This window comes from Tetrao urogallus (genome assembly GCF_951394365.1).
Source record: "Tetrao urogallus genome assembly, chromosome: 1".
NCBI lineage: Eukaryota > Metazoa > Chordata > Aves > Galliformes > Phasianidae > Tetrao > Tetrao urogallus.
The window spans coordinates 210,841-232,773 of record NC_136813.1 but is presented as its reverse complement, the minus strand read 5'-3'; the positions used below and the strand labels follow the sequence as shown (position 1 = coordinate 232,773).

The 21,933-nt window shown below is 68.1% G+C and overlaps 3 protein-coding genes across 11 annotated transcripts; 1 reads left to right on the top strand and 2 right to left on the bottom strand.

The window, feature by feature from the left end:
• Positions 1 to 14: 14 nt before the first annotated feature.
• TRIM3 (tripartite motif containing 3) lies at positions 15 to 7,135 on the bottom strand (the record flags this gene model as incomplete). Of its 2 annotated transcripts, none has more annotated exons than XM_079541788.1 (11): positions 15 to 167; positions 899 to 1,039; positions 2,085 to 2,155; positions 3,109 to 3,289; positions 3,362 to 3,529; positions 3,604 to 3,707; positions 3,785 to 4,508; positions 4,623 to 4,803; positions 4,882 to 5,033; positions 5,095 to 5,332; positions 7,005 to 7,135. In XM_079541788.1, the coding sequence occupies 11 exons, from the start codon at positions 7,133 to 7,135 to the stop codon at positions 15 to 17; spliced, it is 2,244 nt and encodes a 747-aa protein (XP_079397914.1). The 2 variants fall into 2 exon arrangements, with proteins under 2 accessions (XP_079397914.1, XP_079397913.1); XM_079541787.1 differs by having other exon boundaries at positions 3,121 to 3,289.
• An 8,530-nt stretch (positions 7,136 to 15,665) lies between these two features.
• ARFIP2 (ARF interacting protein 2) lies at positions 15,666 to 19,638 on the bottom strand (the record flags this gene model as incomplete). 8 transcript variants are annotated; one of them, XM_079549764.1, is made up of 8 exons in its annotated part: positions 15,666 to 15,821; positions 16,086 to 16,260; positions 16,348 to 16,505; positions 16,815 to 17,036; positions 17,164 to 17,279; positions 18,042 to 18,155; positions 19,347 to 19,455; positions 19,540 to 19,638. In XM_079549764.1, 8 exons carry the CDS (start codon positions 19,636 to 19,638, stop codon positions 15,666 to 15,668), a joined length of 1,149 nt encoding a protein of 382 aa, XP_079405890.1. The 8 variants fall into 8 exon arrangements, with proteins under 8 accessions (XP_079405890.1, XP_079405891.1, XP_079405892.1 ...); XM_079549765.1 differs by having other exon boundaries at positions 18,042 to 18,140; XM_079549766.1 differs by having other exon boundaries at positions 18,048 to 18,140.
• Positions 19,639 to 20,402: 764 nt separating this feature from the next.
• On the top strand, positions 20,403 to 20,955 carry TIMM10B (translocase of inner mitochondrial membrane 10B; the record flags this gene model as incomplete). Its single annotated transcript, XM_079544867.1, has 3 exons — positions 20,403 to 20,465; positions 20,577 to 20,672; positions 20,749 to 20,955. The coding sequence occupies exons 1-3, from the start codon at positions 20,424 to 20,426 to the stop codon at positions 20,953 to 20,955; spliced, it is 345 nt and encodes a 114-aa protein (XP_079400993.1). The 5' UTR covers positions 20,403 to 20,423.
• Positions 20,956 to 21,933: the final 978 nt, after the last annotated feature.

The following is a 21,933-nucleotide window of genomic DNA, read 5'->3' as shown; positions in this document are numbered from 1 at the left end:
AACGCCGTGCGGGGTCACTGCAGGTAGCGGTACGCCTTGAAGCAGTGGTTGCCCGAGTCCGCCACCACCACGTGGCCGTCCGAGGTGAGAGCCAAGCCCTGCGGGCCGTACAGCGGATCCGCCGCCGTGTTGATGTAGGACAGGAACGAGCCGGCGCTGTCAAACACCTGCGGGACCCCCGCGATGTGACGCCAACGCCGGCAGCTGCGGCCATCCTGAGCGTGCGGCCCCAGCGCCTCCCACGGCTCCATCCCTGCACCTCCACCCCCGTGGGCACGCACCCAGCCTTCCCCACAGCCCCCCACGGGCACGCAGCCACCCACCAAAGCCCACCGTGGACACACTCCCGTTCATTTCCTATAGCCCCCCATGGATACACCCCTATACATCCCCTGTAGCCCCCGTGGGCACAACCAACACATCCCCTACAGCCCCCATGGGCCGCCCTCGCTCATCCCCTACAGCTCCTCGTGGACACCCACCCGTTCATCCCCTATAGCCCTCCATGGGATGCCCTCGCTCACCCCCCATGGCCACCCACCCATTCCCCTGCACAGCCCATGTCTCTACAGCCCCATGGACACCTTTCCCACCTGCTCAGCAGTCCCGTGGGCACACAGACCCCATCCCCACCCCCCCCCCGTCCCTCCCCATGGCTTTACCAACTTTGCCCATGCTCAGCTCCCAGCTGCCCCCATCAACGATCCCACGACCTCAACCATTCCACCATTCCCCCGTTGGATCTGATGGTCTCAGTGAGCTCTTACAACCTTAACCCCACTATGACTCAGTCCCAATTTGGGGCCACGCACCCCACTCCCTTCCCAGGCCCCATCCCTGCCCAAGGGGGGCACAGCGACGGGCTGTTGGGGGGGGGCAGGAAGGGGGCAGGACCCACCTGGATGCGGCTGTTGCCCCAATCAGCCACGATGATGTTCCCGTTGGCATCCACGGCCACGCCGGTGGGCGCGTTGAATTGCCCATTGCCCTCCCCGTGCGACCCGAACTTGAAGAGGAACTCTCCATCTGCGTTGTACACCTGGGGAGGGGGTGTCACCAGGGGGTGTCACTGTGAGGTGTCTCTATGGGGTGTCAGCAGGGGTCATCGCCATGGGGCCTTTCCATGGGGCATCACCGGGGAGTGTCACCATAGGGTGTCCCTGTGGGGTGTCTCCATAGGGTGTCACCTGGGGTATCACCAGGGGGTGCCATCATGGGGTGTCACCAGGAAGTGTCACCATGGATGTCCCCATGGGGCGTCTCCGTGGGGTGTCACCAGGGAGTGTCACCATAGGGTGTCACCGTTGGGCGTCACCATGGGGTGTCAGCAGGGGTCATCGCCATGGGGTGTCACCAGGGGGTGTCACCGTGGGGTGTCACCATAGGGTGTCCCCGTTGAGCGTCACCATAGGGTGTCTCCACAGGGTGTCACCATGGGGTGTCACCAGGGGTATCACCAAGGATGTCACCATGGGGTGTCACAGTGGGGTGTCACTGTGGGGTGCCTCTATGGGGTGTCACCACGGAGCATCACTATGGGGTGTCACCAGGGGGTGTCACTGTGGGGTGTCACTATGAGGTGGCACCAGGAAGTGCCTCCATGGGGTGTCATCAGGGGTCACTGCCATGGGGCATCTCCATGGGGTGTCACCAGGGAGTGTCACTGTGGGGTGTCACCATAGGGTGTCTCTGCTGGGTGTCACCATGGGGTGTCACCAGGGGTATCACCATGGGATGTCACAGTGGGGTGTCACTATGGGGTGTCACCATGGGGTGTCACTATGAGGTGGCACCAGGAAGTGTCTCCATGGGGTGTCATCAGGGGTCACTGCCATGGGGCGTCTCCATGGGGTGTCACGAGGGGGTGTCACTGTGGGGTGTCACCATAGGGTGTCTCTGTTGGGCATCACCGTGGGGTTTCTCCACAGGGTGTCACCATGGGGTGTCACCAGGGAGTGTCACCATGTGGTGTCAGCATGGGGTGTCACTATGAGGTGGCACCAGGAAGTGTCTCCATGGGGCGTCACCATGGGGTGTCACCACGGGGCCAATCACCGCAGCACACGGGGATGGGCGCAGCTCACCTTCACCGAGTGGTTGTGGAAGTCCGTCACCACGATCTCGTTCTTGTTGTTGACCGCCACGAAGTGTGGCCCTGGAGGAGCAGCACTGAGAGGGGCCGGGGGCACCGGGACCCCTCGTGGGGTTAATGTGCGCGGCAGCGTTAGTGCAGGCGGTGCCCGGCCCTGGGGAGCGCAGAGCTGGGGGGGACCCAACACCCCACCCGTGGGGCGGAACCCGGAGACGTGGCCGGGACCCAGGACTGGGATCTAGAACTCGAGCCCAGAACCCGGCACCCAGAACCAGGACCGAGGAGCGGGACCCAGAACTGGAGTCCAAAACCAAGAATTCAACACTCAAAACTGGGAAGCCAGATCCCAGAACCTAGAAGTGGGACTCAGAGTCCAGCGTCAGAACCAAGACCCAGAACTGGGACCTAAACCTTAGTCCAGGACCCAGAACTGGGATCCAGAATGGGGACCTAGAACCCGAGCCCAGAACCTTGCACCCAGAACCAGAATCCCAAACTTGAAACTAGAACTTGAGCCCCGAGCCCGAGCCAGATCTCAGAACCTGGACCCAGAACTCAGCCCTAGAACACAGCATTCGGAATCAAGACTGAAAATGAGAACCAGAACTGGGACCCAGAACTAAAACCTAGAACACAAGCCCAGAAATCAGCCTGCAGAACCCAGCATTGGAGCCCAGAGCTTAGCTCCAGCACCAGAACTACAACTAGAGCCGAGATTCAGAACCAGGACCCAGAAATGGAACCCAAGAGCCTAGAAACCACGACCCTAAGCCTAGCACCAGAAGCAGCTCTAGAACCTAGAACCAGGGCCCAGAACCGGAACCCAGAACCTGAGCCCGGCTCCAGAACCCAGAACGCGGAGCTGCAATCTGAGCCCGGCGCCCAGCGCGCAGCCCGATCCCCGCCCCCCCTCCGGCGCTGCGGTGCCGCAGGTCGGCAGAGCTCGGTACTCACCCGGCCCCAGCAGAGGCAGCCCCAGGCATGCAGTAAGGAGGAGGGCCGCGCCCGTGTATTACCATCGAGTGTACCTGCAAACTGCCGCTCGGCCGTGCCGCGGCTCCCGAACTTGGTGACCAGCTTGCCGTTGGACTGGAAGATGAAGACGCAGCACGCCTTGTTGTCCACCACGATGATGTGCCCGTTGCGATCCACCGCGACGCCTTTGGGGCCCAGCAGCCGCCCGGCGCCGATCTTCGTCTGCGGCGGGGATGGAATCAGAAGGGCTCCCCGCGCCCGCGCCCCCCGGCCCGGCCCCCCCGCCCCCCTCACCTTGAATTTGCCCTCGGGGGAGAAGATGCTGACCCAGCGGTTGTCGTAGTCAGCGATGATGATGTCCCCGTTCATGTCCACGGTGACGCCGGTCGGGCGCTGCAGCTGCCCCGGGGAGCGGCCGCGCACACCGAAGCGCAGCCGGAACTGCCCCTCGTTGGAGAACACCTGGGGGCGACGGGGGGAAGGCGGGGCTTAGCCGGGCCGAGGGCCGGGGGCCGGCAGGGGCCGGGGGCTCCTACCTGCACGCATTGGTTATTGCTGTCGGCCACCACGATGCGGCCCGTGCTGGAGGTGGAGATGCCCTGCAGGTTGGTGAACTCGCCCTTCTCCCGCCCGCGGCTCCCTGCGTGGGGACGCACAGCCGTCAGCGAGGCTCCGCGCCTCCGCCGCCCCGCAGCGCCCGCCGCCGCCGCCGCTCACCCACGCGGAAGATGAGCTCGTCCTCGATGGGGTTCTCCTTCTTCTTGCCGCTGCTGTACATGCTGGAGGGCCGGCGCACCGCCTTCTGCCGGATGTGCCCGCTGCTGGGCGACTTGACGCGGCGCTTCACGTCGTCCGGGGACGGCGGCACGTCGCTGGCTTTGACGGCGCGCACACGGAAGGGGCTGCCGCGGATGGGCTGCCCGTACAGCGCGATGGACAGCTGGAAGTCGCCCTCGGCGCGCGGCGTGTATAGCAGCTCGTAGGTCCCGTTCTTGTTGTCCTGCACCTCGCTCTCAGCCGCGCCGCCGTCCGGCCCCGTCACCACGAAGCGCAGGCAGGCGCTGCCGCTGCGCACCAACTCGCCGTCCTTGTCCTTGGTGGTGACGCTGAGCGAAGCGGGCTGCCCCACCACCGCGTGCCGCAGCCCCTCGCCCGTGGCCACCGTCTTGTGCGCCGTGGCGCTGGTGGTGATCAACACGCCCAGGTTGAGGATGGATTTGCGCACGCCGTCGGTCTCCACCACGTAGTCCAGCTGGTCGTTCTCATGCGGGTGCTCGGGGAACTCCTGGCTGGCCAGAGCGCTCAGCCTCTCGCTCATCTGCTTGCGCACCAGCAGCACCTCGGGCGCCGTGCCGTGGTGCAGAGCCTGCTCCGTGAACGCGCAGCTGCTCAGGATGTTCTCCTGGCCCTGGCGCAGCACCTCCAGCTGTGCCTGAAGCACCTGCGGGCCGGGCGGCGGCAGCGCTCAGCGTCCCCGCCGTGCCGCGCAGCGCCGCGCCGCGCAGCGCCGCACCTCGCCTCGCCTCGCGTGCCGCCGCACCGGGCGGAGCGCTACCTTCTGCTTGGCCCCGCAGATGGCCTCCAGGTCGCGCACCAGCAGCCCCTTGCGCTGCTGCAGGGCCCTCTCGAGCTCCTCGAAGGTGCTGCCGATCTCGGACACCGCCTCGTTCTTGCGCTCCACCAGCTGCTGGCTGATCTCCGACACCAGCGCGATGGCGGCCGCCAGCTGCGGGAGCCTGCGGAGCCGGCGCTGGGCACGGAGGGCGGCCGCCGGCCGGACACCCCCCCATCCCCCCCACCCCGCGCGCCCCTACCTGCCGCGGATGGCATCCAGCTGCTGCTGCAGGGCCGCCTTGTGCTGCTCCACCACGTCGCGCAGCGGCACGGTGACGTGCTCCCGGTGCTCCCCCTCGGTGCACTCGCGGCACATGGCGGTCTCGCAGGACTCGCAGTAGAACTCCATCACCTGCGGCAGCGGCGCTCAGGGCCCCCCTTCGGCGGCACGCCCGCCCCCCCCCGCCACCCACCTTGCCCTCGTGGTTGGGGCACGACAGGGGCTGCCCGGTGACGGCGCTGACGGGGTCCAGCCCCGGGCCGGGGTGGGGGCCGCGGCTGTCGGGGTCGCGCTGCAGCACTTCCATCAGGTTGGTGATGAAGAAGTTGTTCTGCAGGGCCGCCACGCCGCGCTCGGGCAGGATGGAGGTCTGGCGGCACACGGGGCAGGACAGGGTCAGGCTCTGGGGCGGGATATAGTTCTGGAGACACCTGGGGCAGAACGGGGACAACGAGAGGGTCAGGGCTGCCCACGGTGGGCACCGGGATGGGGCGGGCGGGGGGACGAAGGCTGCACCGCGGTGCACGAGGGGGGCACGGGTGGGATGGGAGGACGGGGCTGGGGAAAGGATGGACTGATGGGTGAACTGGAGGGCATGGAAGAAGGGGCCGGAAGGGTGGACAGAGACGGGGATGATGCACCACGGTGCTGCAGGGTGCACAGGACAGGACCGGAGGAAAGGGCTGAGGGAGCAGACGGACGACGGACAGATGGATGGATGGGGCTGTGACTCGGTGCAATAGGGTGTGTGGGACAGGGCTGGGGGAAGGACAGACAGACGGGCTGTGATGGGCTGCACTGGGGTGCATGGGTGGGAGCAAGGGATGGGGCTGGGGGGATGGCAGACGGTGAGATGGACGGACAGACGGGGGCTGTGCCATGGTGCATCAGAGTGCACGCGGCAGGAGCATGGGCCAGGGCTGGAGGTCGGACAGGACGGGTAGGGATGGGGCCACAGCCCACAGAAAGCTGGCTGTGAGACCTCGGCATGGGGCTACGGACAGACAGACAGATGGATAATAGGACAGGGCCGTGCCAGACGGGAGCAGGGGAGTGCCAGGGGTGGGCAGGGGCCTGGGGGGGCACAGAGAAAGCAGATGTCAGTACAGAGCCCTCAGCCGTGCTGCAGCCCCCTCCACCCCCATCCCTTCCAGACCCTGCACTGCGGGACAGGAACAACCCTGCAGCCACAGCCCACGCTATGGGGGCTGTAGGGCCATGGGGCCAGTGGGACCCCGGCTCCCAGCATGAGTGGGGTGACCCCATCTTGTGCCGGAGACATGCAGGGGGACGCAGTGCTGCACAACTTGGAGGTAGCAGGGCACAGCAGGGACACAGCAGGCAATGCAGCGGGGCACAGTGGGGACACGGTGGGGAGGCAGGCATTAGGAGTGCAGAAGGGATGCAGGAAGGCACAGCAGGGCAGCGGGAATGCAGGCAGGCGATTTTTGGAGGCAGCAGAGAGGTGCAGTGCAGGCTCAGCAGGACACAGTGGGACCCGGCAGCTCCAGCCTAAGAGCTGCAGGAGCTGCAGGAAGGAAGGGGATGCTGCGGGAGGAGTGGGACCCTGCAGGGACGCAGTGTGAGCGCTGTGCAGTGCAGTGAGCAGGCTGACCTGCAGGAGGTGCGGTGGGGGGATGCATTGAGGATGCAGTACACGTGCAGCGGGGTGCAGTAAGGGAGTGCAGCTGGGGTCAGCATGCAGCAGAGGGGCACAAGCAGAGACACAGTGGGGCACGGTGAGGACACAGTGAGGGTGTAATGGGTTTCAGGGGGTCCAGACACTCAGTGCAGGACTGGGGGTGCAGTGAAGCCCTTCTCTCGCGAGAAGTCTTCAGGGAAAATGCTTTGGTGGATGCAGTGCAGCACGGGGGGGTGGGGGGGAGGGGAGAGGGAATGCAGCGGGGATGCAGCAAAGATGCAGTGGGAGGCAGCAGGGCACAGCAGGAATGCAGTGAGGGAGATGCAGCAGGGCCAGCGTACAGCAGGGATGCAGTGAGGGTGCAGTGGAGGTGCAACAAGATGCAGCAGGGATGCAGAGGGGATGCAGAGGGAGCAGCCGCGATGCGGTGCAGTGCTGGGGGGCGGCGGGAGGGGCCTCACCTCTCACAGAAGGTGTGCAGGCACGGCAGCACCTTGGGGTTGCGGTAGCGGTCGAGGCAGATGCTGCACACCAGGAACTGTTTGTCAATCTGCCGCACCACCGGGCTGGCGTTGGCCTCCCGCTTCGCCATGGCGGCGTCCCCGAGGCCCCGCGGCGCTCAGCCTGCGGGCGGGGCTGTCAGTGCACGCCGGGCCCCGCACCGCGCCCAGCCCCGCACCGCGCTCAGCTCCGCACCGCGCCCAGCCCCGCACCGCGCCGGGCCGCAGCCGCACCTCCGGCAAAAGGAGCGCGGTTCCCGGGCCGGAGCGACCCCGCCCGCCCGGCAGCGCTCACCCCGCACCGCACCGCTGCCCCCGCAGCGTTCCCGATCGCCCCGCGGGCGCCTCCTCCTCACACGCCCTCCCCTCGGATCCCCCCGAGGGCACCGCCGCTCCCAGCGCCCCGCACGTCCCCGCACCCCCCCCCCGCCCCTCTCCGTTATCTCCCGGCCCCGCGTCCGCTCACGGCGCTGCGGCGGCCCCGCGGCTGCAGGCCCCGGCGCGGCCCCGCCCCGACGGCCATTGTGCAGGCCCGGCACCGCGACGTCACCACCCGCCCCGCCCCGGGGGGGCCGCGGGGCACCGGCACCGGGATGGCGCTGCGCCGCCTCCGCCCGCCGCCCGCACCGCTGCGCTCACCCGCGCCCGCTCCCCCCGACCGGCGCCGCTCGCCCTCCCGTCCCGCCCCGCTCAGCGCTGCCCGCTGCCCCGCACCCCCCCGCACCGCCCCACCCGTGCCGGCCGTGTCCCGGCCGCCCGCCCCGCCCCGCGGCCGCGCTGTCACCTTCCAGCCCGGTTCGGCTCGGCTCGGCACGGCTCAGCCCCCGCCGCGGGCAGCCGGGGCCGGCGGGGCGGCAGCGCGCATCGCCGCGGCTCGGCTCAGCCCGGCCCGGTTCGGTTCGGCCCGGCCCGGCGCGGCGGGGACTGCGCCAGGGCTGGGCGCGCTCCGCAGCCGCATCTGCCCGAGCGGCGCGCACCACTGCGGGGGGGTTGCGGCCCCGCGCGTCCCCGCGGCAGCGCGAGGGGAGCCCAACCCCCCCGTGGCCGCCCCGCCGTGGCCCGCAGAGCGCGGAGAGCCGCTCGGAACCCGCGGTGGAAACGGCGCGAGAGGCACCCACGGGCGGCCACGGGAAAAGCGCACCAAGTGCCCCCTCCGCGCCCCGCCGATGGTCTCGCCCGGGCTGTGGCTCTGCAGTGGGGGGGAGCTTCGGGCGCGCTCCCCGCATCCCCGGTACCCGGCGGTCGCCACGGCAACGGTATCCCGCTCCGAGCATCGCCGGGATGGGGGGAGGGGGGGTGAGGCTGCTGGAGAGTTTGCGTGAGGCCCGGAGCTCCCGACCCGACTGCCCTCGTCCCCAACCCTCCGTGCTGCCCCCGCTCACCTCCGCGGAGCCATGCGGGCACGGCGGTACCCCGAGCGGACCGGGAGTGCCGGTCCTGCAGAGACCCTGAGAGCCGCCGCACCGCGGGCCAGGCCCGGAGTTGCCCGCGGCGGAACCGGACGGGCAACATTCCTCGCACCGTCATCGACACCGGCACTGCCCTACCGCCACCGCGAGGGGACACGAAGCCGGAGAGCCGGGGACAAATCTGCGGGGAACGGAGAGCGGGGAATGGCGATTCCTTGATTTGGGCACTGCGTCCCGCAGTCCTCGCACCAAGGCACGGCGCTACGGACAGCTGGGCAGACGGCAAATCGGCTGCGGCTGGGGGGGCTCCGCACGGCGGCTCGGAGCTGAGCCCTGCCTGGAGCTGAGTGGCAGCGCAGCACCACGGGGCTCTGCCCTGGGCCCCCTGCTGCCCAGCATCTGCTCTGTGCGCACGGGGCACCGCCAGGAGCAAGCGATGGCATCGGCCCTGCTCTGCTCCGCGCCTGCCGAACCGCGTCTGGACGCTGCTGCCGGTTCGGGGAAACGCGGGCGCAGGAAAAGACTTGGCCCAGCGCCCCAGGTTCCAGGCGGGCCCTGGGGACGGAGTTCAGGATCCGAACACCGGGAAGCACTTCTGCACACTGAGGGGGCACAGAACGTCCGCTGCTGCGGAGTTTCCCCCCACGGAGATCTCCCAAAGCTGCCGGGACACGGAGCCGGCACCGCTCTGGGTGTCCCTGCCGGAGCAGCGCCGGGCCTGAAGCCCTGAGAGATCCCTGCCAGCTCCACCAGCTGGGACTCCGGGAACCCTGCAAGGAGGGAGCTGCGGAGGGACCGGAGCTCGCTCAGCCTGCGGGAGAGCTTCGACCCAGCGGCGACCCACCAGCTCCCATGGGAGGTTATGCGCAGCCAGAGCCGGGCTCTGCACTGTGCTTCACAGCAGAACCAGAATCCACAGGCAGAGCTGGGAGCGCAGGGTTCAGGCTCCATCTGGGGAAAGGCTTTCCCCACACCCAGTGCAGGGGTGTTCAATACAGATTTGGGTCACTGCTGGGTGTGCAGCCTGGTCTGACCCCACAGCTGACCCCACTGTGGATCTCTCAGGATCTAACAGCCCCCCACATCCTGCCCAGCCCCGCACCCCCTCCAGACCCTTCTGTCCCGCTCAGGCGGGAGCTCAGGCCCGGCCCCCGCGGCCCGCACTCAGTGCCACTTTGCAGCCTGGCAGGAGAGAAGCAAAGGGACTGGGGGGGAAAGGGGGGGTGTTGTTCCATCCCGTCCCGGCACCGCGCGGGGACAACAAAGAGCGCAGTGATGGGCACACAGCTGTGCTACGGAGGTGGGGAGAGCGGGAGGGGGGCACGGGGAACATTGCGGGCAGCGGGTTCGGGTGGGTGGGGGGCGGTGGAAGCAGCTGCGCAGTCAGCAGCCCGAAATTCCGCACCCCCACACCTCACCCCGCACGCCGCCCTTGGCGTTCCGCGCTGCACATCCCACAGCCCGCAGCCCGGGGAGGGCAGGAGGAATTCCAAAGTATTTATTATCGTCACACAGAAGCACAGGGGAAGATAAAACCCGCCGACTCTCAGCTCGGGGGGCCTCCGCGCTCCGCCCCGCCCGCCAGGCGCCGCAAAAAGCCGAACAGCGCCGGGCCGCCCGACGGCGCGGGGGCAGCGCGGCGGGATCCCCATCGAGAGAACAGCGCGGAGAGGCGGGAGGGGGGCGGGAGGGCGGAGGGAGGCGGGTCGGAGGGGAAACTCTCGGGCCGGGGGGGTTCGGGGCCGCCCCGCAGCTCGGGCAGCGCCGGGGCCGTGTTCCGCCGGAGCAGCGCCGGAGCGGCGCGGAGGGGTCGGGCGGATCCGTCGAGCTCCGCGTCTCGCAACGAGCACGTGGCGACGGAACGCCGTTTGTCCCGCTGCAGTTCGAGCTGCTGCCGCCGGCGCTGCGACTGCTCCCGGGCGCTGTTCTCCTGCGCGGAGACGGCGTGAGGGCGGAGCGGGGCGGCCAGAGGCGGCGTGAGGGCGGGCCGGGCCGTATTACCTGCACGGCGCTCAGGAAGCGGCCCGCGAAGCCGTGCAGCACCGCACACAGCTCCCGCAGCGCGCCCGGCGCCGCCTCCTCGCAGTAGAAGTCGAGCGCCGCCGCCGCCGCTCCGCACATCCGATCCCTCTCCGCCCGCACCGCTCGCAGCTCCGCCTCCGCCGCCCGCACGAACGGCCGCAGCCCCGCACACAGCGCCGCTCCCGCACCCCGCGCTTCCGCCACGCGCGCCGACAGCCGTCGCAGCTCCGCCTCCACCTCCGCCTCTTCGATCCTACGGGAGCGCCGCGCTCAGCTCCGGGACGGCCCCGCCGGGCCCCGCGCGTGTCCGCGGCGTTACCCGCACCGCGAGGCCGGGCCCACGTGCGGCAGTTTGCTCGGGAAGTCCAACAGGCGTCGGTCCGTCCGTGCCGCCTCCTGCAGGGAGCGACAGGGATGTGACACGGACACGATAGGGGCACGACAGGGAACCACCACGATAAGGATGCAATAGGAGCATAAGACGGACATGTGCGACGGGGACACGATAAGCGCGTGGCGGGGACACGGCAGGAGAGCGACAGCGGCCCCGAGGCGTCCCCTGGGGCAGGCGGGGCCGCGGCCCCGAGGGCAGAGCACGGCGCGGCACCGCACGGCAGGTTGCGGCACTGCCTGTCCGCGGGGTCGGCGCAGAGCAGCGCTCACCGCACGGCTCGAAGCACCGCGAAGACGGGGCGGGCGGGACCCAGCCGTGACACCGGGCTGAGCGCTTCCGTCTGAAGAACAAAGCTGGGGGGCTCCGGAGGTTGCGCGGAGCCCCCCGTGCCGACGATGGGGGAGCGACTGCTCCAAGCGGGCGGAACGGGGCGGTGGAGGGGGGGTGGAGGAAAGGCAGCTGAGCAGGGCGGACCGCGCTCCCTGCGGGGGATGCGGCGTGGGAGCGACCTTGGGCCGGGCCGGGGAGGAGCGGCGTCCCACGGATGGGCGCTCAGCAAAACTCGAGCGAAAGACGGAGCCGGAGGGCTGAGCGAGTGGAGCTGCGGGCTCCCACCACGCAGCCGGTCCGGAGCGGCCCCGCGGGTGCGGAGCGGGATTCCCGCATCACGGAGCGACCCCGCACGACGACCCCTTTCCCCCCTACCCTCGCCACCACCCGTTCCCGCGGGCGCTCACCATGGCCACGAAGTGCAGGAGGTCCACGCCCGGCACGTTGGCCCTGGTGTCGGGCAGCCTCCGCAGCGAGGCCAGGCGAAACCCGGCGGCGCTGCCCGCGTAGCCGCCCTGGGGCAGGACGCGCGGTCACGGCGGCCGCGGGGCCGCGGGGTGGGGGCGGGCGGGGGCCGCTCACCGCGTTCAGGTGGTTCCCCGCGCTCAGGACGAGATGCAGAACCGCGTGCAGCTCCTCGCACCGCACCACCTCTGCGGGGGGCGGGCGGTGAGCGCGATGGGGACGCGGCCCTCCGCCCCGACCGCAGCCGCACGCTCACCCTCGGCGGCGTCGGTCAGGATTTGGATGGAGGTGCGGAGCGCGCTGAGCCGCGGGGAGAATTCCTCCTGCAGCACCATCAGCTCCAGGCGCTGCGCGTAGCTGCGAGCGGGAGGTCGGGGTGGTGCGGCGAGCGGGACGGTCCCCCCGGCCCCTCGTGCAGCCCCCCCGGCTCCCACCTGGGCACCTCCAGCAGCAGCAGCATGAAGAGCTCGGGCTCGGGCAGCTGCTGAGGGCAGCCAGAGAAACCGCGCAGCCGGGACACCTGCGAGGGGGGGCGGAGGAGCCGGCAGTCAGAGGGGGCCGCCGGGGGTCCCCCCCTCCCCGAGGCTCACCTCCACGGCGCCGGGCAGCAGCCGGGACAGCTCCAGCAGCAGCCCCGCGCCGTACGGCGCCCCGACGCCCTCCTCGACGTCCCGAACGATCTGCCGCACCGGGCTGGAACAGCGGGTCAGCACCTCTCAAGGGGCACGGAACCCCTCCCAGAAGCGGCGATTCTCTTCGAGGGGACGGGACCCCCGAGGAGCACGGACGTTCTCGAAGGGATGGAGCCCCCCGCCGCGCGCCCCCGTTCTCGGGCACGGTCCCGTTCCGTGCCCCCGGGACGGAACCGGGGGACTCCGAAACCCCCTGGGGGTCGGCGGGTGCCCACAGCCCCGCTCACCGCTTGAGCTGCTTCAGGAGGACGCCGAGGGCGATGCTCCGCTTGGGCTCCAGCAGCGCTGCCTGCGGGTGCGGCGCGGTCAGAGCGCGGGGCGCGGCAACGGAGACGCGGCGGTCCGGCCGCCTCTCACCACGGGCGGCGGGCGCTGCCCCGGGGACGCGCCGCGGGGCTCCCGGAACAGCGACCGCAGTCGGGGGAGGTCCAGAACCGGCGGGGGGGTTCGCGGCGCCCACACCGAGCGGCGGCCCCGCACCCGCGCCGCGGACAGCGGCTCCCAGTGCAGCGCCCGCAGCCGCTCGCCCCGCACGGCTGCTGGGGGGGAGGGCAGCGCCGGGGGGGGCGGCGGCGGCGGCGGCGGCGCGGGGCTGCGCTGGGAGTCCATGGCTGGGCCGGGGGGGGGGGGGCTGAGCGCGGCCGCCCCGCTCCTCTTACGGGCTCGAACGGCCCCGCCCCGCCTCGGCTCCGCCCCGGGAGGATCCGGCGCCGGCGGGGCAGAATCACGGAATGGTTTGGGTGGAAGGGAGCTCAAGGATCACGAAGCTCCAACCCCCCACCGATGCAGGGCCACCAACCTCCCCATCTCACAGCAGCCCAGGCTGCCCAGGGCCCCATCCAACCTGGCCTCCAACACCTCCAGGGATGGACGGGGCATCACAGCCTCTCTGGGCAGCTGTTCCAGCACCTCACCACTCTCTCTCTAAGGAACTTCCCCCTGACATCCAACCTCCAGCTGCCCTCCCTCAACTCCAAACCATTTCCCCTTGTCCTGCTGCCATCTCCCCTTTCCAAGAGCTGACTCCCCTCCTGTCTGCAGGCTCCCTTGAGGCACTGCAGGCTGCACTGAGGTCACCCCGCAGCTTCTCTTCTCCATGCTGAACAAGCCCAGCTCCCTCAGCCTGTCTTTGCAGGGAGGTGCTGCAGCCCTCTGCTCATCTTTGTGGCTCCTCTGGACCCTCTCCCACAGCTCCCTGTCTTTCTTGTCCTGGGGGCTCCAGCCCTGGACGCAGTGCTGCAGATGGGGCCTCACGAGGGCAGAGCAGAGGGGGACGATCACCTCCCTGTCCCTGCCGGTCGCCCCCTGCTGATGGAGCCCAGGATCCCGTTTGCTTTCCGGGCTGCAGTAGGGCGGTGCGGTACGGCTCAGGGGGCCGCAATTCGAGCTCGTTCCGGGGCAAAAGCCCGACCCCCGGCACCGCTCCTGCCGGCCGCACCAAAAGGGGCCCACGAAGGACTTCGGCGCAAGGCTGGATGCCCCGCGCCCTCTCCCGCTCACAGCCTCCCAGCCGTGCCCTCACTGCTCTCCCCGTCCTGTCCCGAGATGCATTTTCTTCCTTGCGCTCCTCCTATCCGGCCTCGGGCGCTGCCACGCTGCGAGGCAGCAGCTGATCGCGTTCAACCTGGTGCCAGACTCTGCGCTGGAGATGATTAACACAACAATTTGTCCCCCCCTCTTCTGGTCCCCCTCATCCACGGCGCTCTGGCCGGAGGAGGCAGCACCCCGCAGTGCTTACAGGGCTCCAGCCCGCCACAGCACCCACAGCCAAGGCAGCAAGCCTGGTGTGGGCTGAGGAGCACGGGGAGCCCTGATGCTGTGCTCCACAAGGGTCCCAGTTCGAGCCCCACAGAGGGAGCAGTGGGGCAGGAACTGCAGCCTGCAGCAGAACCAGCCACAGGCCTCCAGCAGTCACTGGCATCCAGGAACCCCCCCTACCCAGGTCTGGCTGTGCTGTGCACTGAGGGAACCACACCGCATTATTCTGATCCACGCTATTTTATTCTGATCTGTACTGTTTTATTCTGATCCATATTGTTTTATTCCGGAGTCTTACAGAAGTGGGGAGGGAAGAAGGGGGTCAGACCTTCACCAGGAAACAGGGGGAGGAGGGCGTCAGATCCAGACATTAAATTACCAGGAATTAAATTAGCAAGAAAAACAAACCGTCTTGTCTCAGGAGAAAGTGCCCAAGTGCTGCACGTGGCCAGGGCTAGAAGCAACACTCAGCTGGAGCAGGATGAGCTCCCCCACCCCGGGACAGCAGGCAGAGCCCCGGCGCCGCAACGCAGAGGCGCAGCCGCACCGCGCACGGACCGGCGGCGTCCTGGGATGCGGCCACCTTTGGTCCTTGGTTTGAGTCCCCACCACCCCTCGGGGTGCCTGTGGGGCTCAGGGAGTGGGGCTGCCCACCTGCCTCCAACGGGTTGGGAGCGCAGCCCCCCAGAGAAAGCGGCCTTCAGGCCAAGGGCCGTGGCCAAACCCTCCTGCGTCCACCCGTGGGAGCTGGCGAAGCCCCGGCCAGGCGCTGGGTGCTGAGGCCTGGGGACGGCCAGGCGCCGCCGGCCCATCGCTGAGAGGAGTGTAGTGTGGGGGTAGGGGGACCGGCCAGGCTGGGGGAGTGCAAGAGCAGCTGCCTGGGAGCACCAGGGCTCAGCCGGAGGGGACAGGGCGGGCCTGGGGCTAGGAGCAGACGGGAGCCCCAGGACGGGACCCCATCCACCCCTCTCAGGGTCCAGGAGGGGATGCGGGAGTCCCAGCGCCACCCCTCTGCAGCTTCGTCTTCATTTCAAAATACACATTTTTTTGCTGGGGGGTGGTGCCACCTCCTGCCCGGCCCCGCAAAGCCCGGCTCAGAGCAGCGGGGAAGGCAGCTGGGACACGTGGAGACACACGACCTCCTGCACCACGGGGACACGGTGGGAGGCCGTAGCACATCCCTGTCCCACAACGGTGCCTGGTGGGGTCTGAGCAGCCCAGCCTGGGGAGGGAAGCATCTGGCCCTGTGGAGTCCTGGGAAGGCACCCACCATCCCACCGAGGGGTCTGCGCTGGGAGGGAGAGCAGGGCTGGGCAGGATGGGACTCTGCCGGGCCGGGGGAGCTCCCAGGCAGGGGAACAGGCCCGCTCAGAGCTCCACCTGCCCCTAGCCAGGTCCCTGCCCCCTTGGTGCCCCCTGCTGCAGCAGGGCCGAGGTGCATCCCCAGCTCACCGCTCGTGACTGCGGGCTGGCCCTGTGCCTGCGCTCAGAGGTCCCAGTTACGGTCCATGGCTTCCCCGGCTGGGGCACGAGGTGGGGCAGGCTGGGGGGCTCACTGCTCCTCCAGCCAGGAGGGCTTCTCAGCACCAGGGGTCTTCAGCTTGATGTTGAACTGCTTGAGAGTCTGCTCCAACTGCTGCTGGTTCCCAGCGAAGTAGGCAGAGATGGCGTTGTGAAAGAGCAGGAGCTGCTTGTGCATCACCTTGATCTGGGGAGAGCAGGAGTCAGCACGCAGCCACCCAGCCCCACTGCCCAGCAGGAACGGGCCGGGACAAGGTCTGCCCAGCTCAGAGCTGCAGCAGCCAGCTGGGAGGTGGAACAGGCGGAAGGCAGGAGCGCGGGTGCCCACCCACCCTTCCCCTCACAGCTCCCTGGAAACACACTGAGCAGCAAGGCTGCGCAGCCCCCAAGGCGGGCCCAGGGACACGCACGCACAGCAGAGCCCCATCCCGTGCCCTGTGGCCTTCCCCACCTTGTTCTCCTCCAAGAACTTGAGCTTGATGGCCACGTCGGCGCGCAGCTTTTCGTACTTGTCCTTGTGGCTCTGGAACTGGCTCTGGGCTGCGTCCAGCCGGCACAGGGTGCTGGCATCCCGGGGGCCCATGCTCAGCTCCTCCAGGTCCGTGCGGTACGCGTCGTACTCCAGCCTGCGCAGGAACCCCGGCAGTCAAAAAGCGACAGAGTGGCGCCCCCAGCACCCGCAGCCAGGCCTGCAGGCCACACTGCTGTCCTACCTGGCTGTCTCGTACTGCTTAACTGTCATGAGCGTGTCCTCCATGGTCTTGTTTACCAGCGTGTTGATACTGGACACGAAGAAATTAACAGCTCCCAGTAGCGTTTCCCCATTCTTGCAAAGCAGTTTCTGTGTTTCTGCATTGTAACCGAACTCCTCCTGGTGCAGGGAGGAAGGTGGGTGAGGAGCTGGGCAGCACAGCCCGCGATGCCCCTGCCCTCCTATTGCCTATTGCCTTGCCCCAGCCGTGCCAGGAAGAGCCAGCAGTGAAAGCCCCCCACCTCTCCCCAGCCCCACACCGGCCACAAAGCGCGCCTGCCCTCAGCCTCCTCCCACCTTCCCTCACGTGCCCAGGGGTGCCGACCCGCGGTGCTGCCCAGGCCGTGCTGCAGAGACCCCGGGGTCAATTTGTTTCTCCTTCCCTGGCACGGCACAGACAAGGCACGCGCCACAGCCCCCCCGGGATACCTGCAGCTCAGGAGACTTCTGGCTGAGGTCCGCAAAGGCATCCCCCAGGGCGTGCTGCGTCTGCACCAGGCTGTAGAAGTGGTTGGTGAGAGCCCGCGCCAGCTGCAGCACGCACTCGTACTTGCGCTTGGTTTCGCGGAGCAGCTCGATCTGCGTCTCCAGCTCCAGGTCCACCGTGCGGGAGCCCCGGCCGAACCTCTCAGAGAGCAGCTGCTTGGTGCACTGCAGGCAGAGAGGCGGTCAGGCCCCGCTCCCTGCCCAGCCCCTGCTGCACTGGCACCCAGATGCGCCCCCTGTGTGTCGCAGCTCCCTCAGCCCCTGCGCAGCTCTGCGCCCCACTGTGACGCACCTTGTATGTGTTGATGCCCCACTTCTTGACAATGTCAAACTTCTCCACGGCGATCCCACGGACAACCTCCTCTCCTCCGACCGGTGGACCGGGGTGAGGCTGATGAAGCCCAGAGCCTGGAACACAGCACACCGACGACACTCAGCACGGGGCCTGCACACAGGCCAGGCCGCCCGCCCCGCATCGCAGTGCCCTCACGGCCGGTGCTCCCAGGGCCAGGGTCTGACACAGCGCGAGCAAAGCGGGCTCCTGCTGCAAATCCACCCTGGGCAGCCCCTCGTGATGCGGGCAAGCGGCGCCCCCCCGCCAGTCAGCACTGCTACCAGGCTCAACGGAGCCCTCGGTGCTGCGATTTGTCATCTGCCTGCAGCAAGCAGGACTTGGCCTCTCGCAGAGGAGAACCTGGTCCCCAGAACCTGTCCAGACATTGATAACCAAGGCCCCGGTGCTGACAGCAGTGGCTGCTGCCTATGTGGGAGGTGCTGCCCCCCCATCTGCTTGCAGAGCTGCTGGCAGGGACGGCCCTGCACGTCTGGCCTTGGTGCTCCCGTGCTGGCAGTGCTCCTCGTGCTCCTGAGCACGGTACGGCTGGGGGAGAGGCCAGGCAGGCACACGGTGCATCCCACAGCCAGGCACAGCTCAGCCTCATTGCCTGGTGCTCCATGGTTTGGAAGCGCCGTGCGCGACCCCAGCGCAAGGGCTGAGAGCGGCCACAGCTGCCGGGGGAGGCGCACATCAGGCTGCCCTCCACCGCAGCGGGGCGGAAGCCGACCCTGAGAAACACAGCACACATCGGGTGCCTTAAGCCGGGGCCAAAGGCCCGAGCCTGAGACAGGAGGGCTGAAAGGCTGCGTGGCACCACGGGGCGGCTGCAGTACCTGCACCTGAAGCACCGGCCTGGCTGGCCATCCTGCTGGCGGCAGATGCACTGGGGGAGATGGATGGTCCTCGGGGTGAGTGAGGTTGGACAAGACAGCCTGGAAATGGAGGGGCTGGCAGGAGGTGAGCAGAGAGGGAAGAGGTGGGGCGGTGTGAAAGGCACGAGGGCAGGAACAACCGGGTCACAGGATGAGCGTGCGGGAAGGACGGCAGCAGGGGAGCAGACGAAAGAGTGATGTGAAATCAGTAGGCACAGATGGCAGCTGGACAGACAGCATCGCAGCAGAGGCACCCAGGCTCCTCTCCCACTTCCTCCCTGTCCCCAGGCCGGCGTCAAGATGCCACCAGGCTGAGAGCTGGGCCAGGCCAGGGCTGACAGACACAGGGAACCACCGCACCACGTTCCCCCCGCCACAGCAGGCTATCAGCAAAAGCCCATCTCCCCTCAGCCTGTGTTGATTCGCCTGTTCAGCCTGGCGCAGCACAGAAGGGCCGTGGTGAAAACAGCTGTTTGCAGCAGATGGGCCAAACTGGCCAAGAGCTGGGACAGAAACTTGTGTGAAATGGGAACAGGGTGAGAGTGAAGATGGGGCAGAGCTGCTTTGGCTGAGCTCACTGTGGCTCCAGGCGTGAAGCACCAGCAGCTCCCCACAAGCCCGTAGATACCATCCCTGCAGCACGGAGCATTTAAAGCCAGGCTCAGAAGTGCCCGAGGCTCCCAGGCTGGCAGCAACAGCAAAAATGGGGCATTAAGGCGGAGTCTGGGGCTCAGCACCCCTCTGCCCTGTCCCCCTCTGCCTGAAAGGTGTCTCTCGGGCACAGTCACCACAGCTCAGCCACTGCTGTGCATCTTCAGGGCTCTTCCCCAGCACCAGAAGGATGCCCAACAGCTGAGCCCATGCATCACAGACCAGGGCCTCAGGAAAGCAGAGCAGCTCCCTCAGCGGAAGCCCTGCATCTACACAAGAGCCAGAAACCTCCACAGCTGCCTGTAAGCCTAGGGCACGTGTAGGGTAGGGGTGCAGCTGGGTGGAAGTCACAGCCCCACACCAGCAGCCGGGTGGCAGCAGTGCTGTGCACTGGGGCTGTGAGGAGGCTGTGCTCTGCAGGGCCACGTGGCTGTGACTCAGGACAGCCTCAGCTGGGAGCAGAAATACTGCGACTGGTCCTGTCCAAGGGTGCAGCAGGGTGGCCTGTGCTGTGCTCTGCTCCTCGCCCCCGGCACCGAGCCCTTCCCTAAGCCCTCCACCAGGCCACCCAGGCTCACACCTCTCACAGCCTTGTCCCCGTGGAAGCTGTTGTACCTTTGATGGTGCTGGTGGGGATGATGCCCTCAGCGGTGCCCCCGTAGCCGCCAGACACGATACTGGTTTCGTTGAGGTTGGGCCCTGATACCATCACTTGCTGCAGGTCCTGGGGGAGCAGAGCAGAGAGTTGAGGCATAGGGACAGGCACCCACTCCCTGGCAATGATGCAAGCCCCAGCCCAACCCCACACCTGCTCCAGGCCATCGTCCTCAGGCAGGCTGCCTGCATCCCCGTTGCTGCTGATGGGGATCTCCATGGTGGCAGCTTTGCTCATGATCCCATCCGACATTGTCAGGGCCTGCAGGGATGCAGAGGCTGTGCACGGGGCCGGGCTGCTCCGTGCCTCCTCGTCCTGCCGAGGGAGGGCCGCGCACCCTACAGTTCCTGGCGCGGGGCCCGGAGCTGGAGCCAGAAGCCACGTCCACAGTGCGAGGCAGGGCCGCGGCCGGACCGGTCAGACTGGATTCCAAGCATCAGCGCACGCTCCGGACCGGCCCCGAGCGCCGTTACCTCGAGCTGAGCCCGCGGCCCGAGGCCAGCACGAAGGAAGCCCCGGGCCCCTTCCGGGGCTCACAGCCGCCGCTCGGACCCCAGCCGAGGCACGACCCCGGGGAGGAGCAAGAGGAGCAGGAGCAGGAGAAGGAGGAGACGGCGGCCGGCGGCGACCCGAGCATCCACGGCTGCCAACACCAGGCAGCACCGGATGGGGGCCCGGAGCCGCAGGGCCGGGTTTCTCACAGCGCGGCCTCTGGCAGAGCCGGCTCCGTTCGGCGGCCCCGGGGCTCCCAGACCGGCGCCTCCCGGGACCCGGCGCGGCCGCCCGCAGCCCCGGCCTTTACCCCGGCCCTCCCGACCCGGCCTCGCCCACCTGCACCGCCCCGGCCCCGCTGGGCCCCCCGACCCGGAGGCTCCGCTGCCCCGATCCGTTTCGGCCCGGACGCGCCGGAAGCAGCGTCAGGATCCGCGCGGGGGGCGCCGGGAGACGGAACCGGAGGTGACGTCAAATTTGGCGCCCCGGGCGGAAGTGCCGCAGGGCGCGTGCGCGTCCTTCCCGGAAGTGCGGCGCGGCGCGGCATGGAGGCAGCGGCGACTGAGCAGCAACAGCAACTCCGCAGCGTGAGGGCGGGGCGGGATGGCGCTGGGTGGGGGGCGGGCGGCTCGGCCCGGCTCAGCTCGGCCCGGCCCGGCCTTGCGGGCCCTGTGACCGTGCGGGCCGCTGTTTTGCAGCTGCGGGACTTCCTGTTGGTGTACAACCGCATGACCGAGCTCTGCTTCCGCCGCTGCGTCTCCGATCTCGGTTACCGGCTGCTGTCGCGGCGTGAGGTGAGCGGGGCCCGGCCGGGGGGTGGCGGCGTGCGGCAGGGTTGTGTTGAGCCGTGCTGAGCCGCTCCGCCCGCAGGAGCGATGCCTGGACGGCTGCGCCGGGAAACTGATCCGTGCCAACCACCGCCTGATGGGCGCCTACGTGGCCCTCATGCCCAGCATCGTGCAGCGCCGCGCCGCCCGCCTGGAGGACGGCACAGAGCGGACGGCACCGGACGGAGCCGAAACGCCCGCGGCCCGCGCGGCTCCTGACAGCTCTCCCGCGGGGCCCTCAGGCACGTAGCGGAGCCGCGGGTCCGGTGTGCCTCCGTGGCTGTGAAGTGGGTGCGGAACGGCCCGGGACCGGCACGGCTGCCAGCGGCACGGCCGGCCCCCTAATGGCAGCCTCGGTGTGGAGCGGCAGAACTGCTGAGCACCGCAGCCGGACCGCGCAGAGCCCGGTTCTCCTCTGCGTCTGCACCGGCAGCCAGGCCTGCCCACCCCGGTGGCCTCAGCCAGCAGCAGTCTGCCAGCGCTGCGGGTAGAAAGAAAGGAATCAGTAGCAGCTGCTGCTCTGGCCAGGAGCTCCCGGCTGAATTCTCTATTGCTCCAGCGCCGGGCTCTCACTCTCCAGAACTGAGCCTTTTGTATCTGTAGGACATCATTTCAGTGGGGCTAATAAAACATTTCATGAGTGTTGTGCTGTCAGCGTGGCATGGAGGCACACAGGCGTTGCTCCACAAGTACCCCTGCACAGTGCATCCTGCTGGGGCAAAGGCGCCTTCCCCTGAGCGAGGGCTCACATTGCTCCACTGCTCCTTCTAGGAACCCTTCCTTACTCTGTGTCCTTGCTGCTGGAACAGCGTCAGAACAGGCTGCAGGCTCCCATCCCTGCAGGCATTCAAGGCCAGGCTGGATGTGGCTCTGGGCAGCCTGGGCTGCTGGTTGGCAACCTGCACACAGCAGGGCTTGGAGCTGGATGAGCGCTGTGCTCCTTTGCAGCCCAGGCCATTCTAGGATTCTATGATATGATCCTACAATCAGGATGCTCTGTTCTCTAGCTTCCTCCTGATGTGTTTAATTGGCACTTTAAATGCACACATATGTAAGATATGCAGATAAATGCACACAAATGTAAGGTCTTTAACTGCCAGTAATCAAGACGAGTTGGATTTCATTGCTTAAGCTATGGGAAAAAAACAAAAATCTGGTTAAAGTTGCAGCCCCCTAAGATTGTTTTCTACTTTGTGGGCAAGGTATGGATTGGATATGTTCTCCAGCG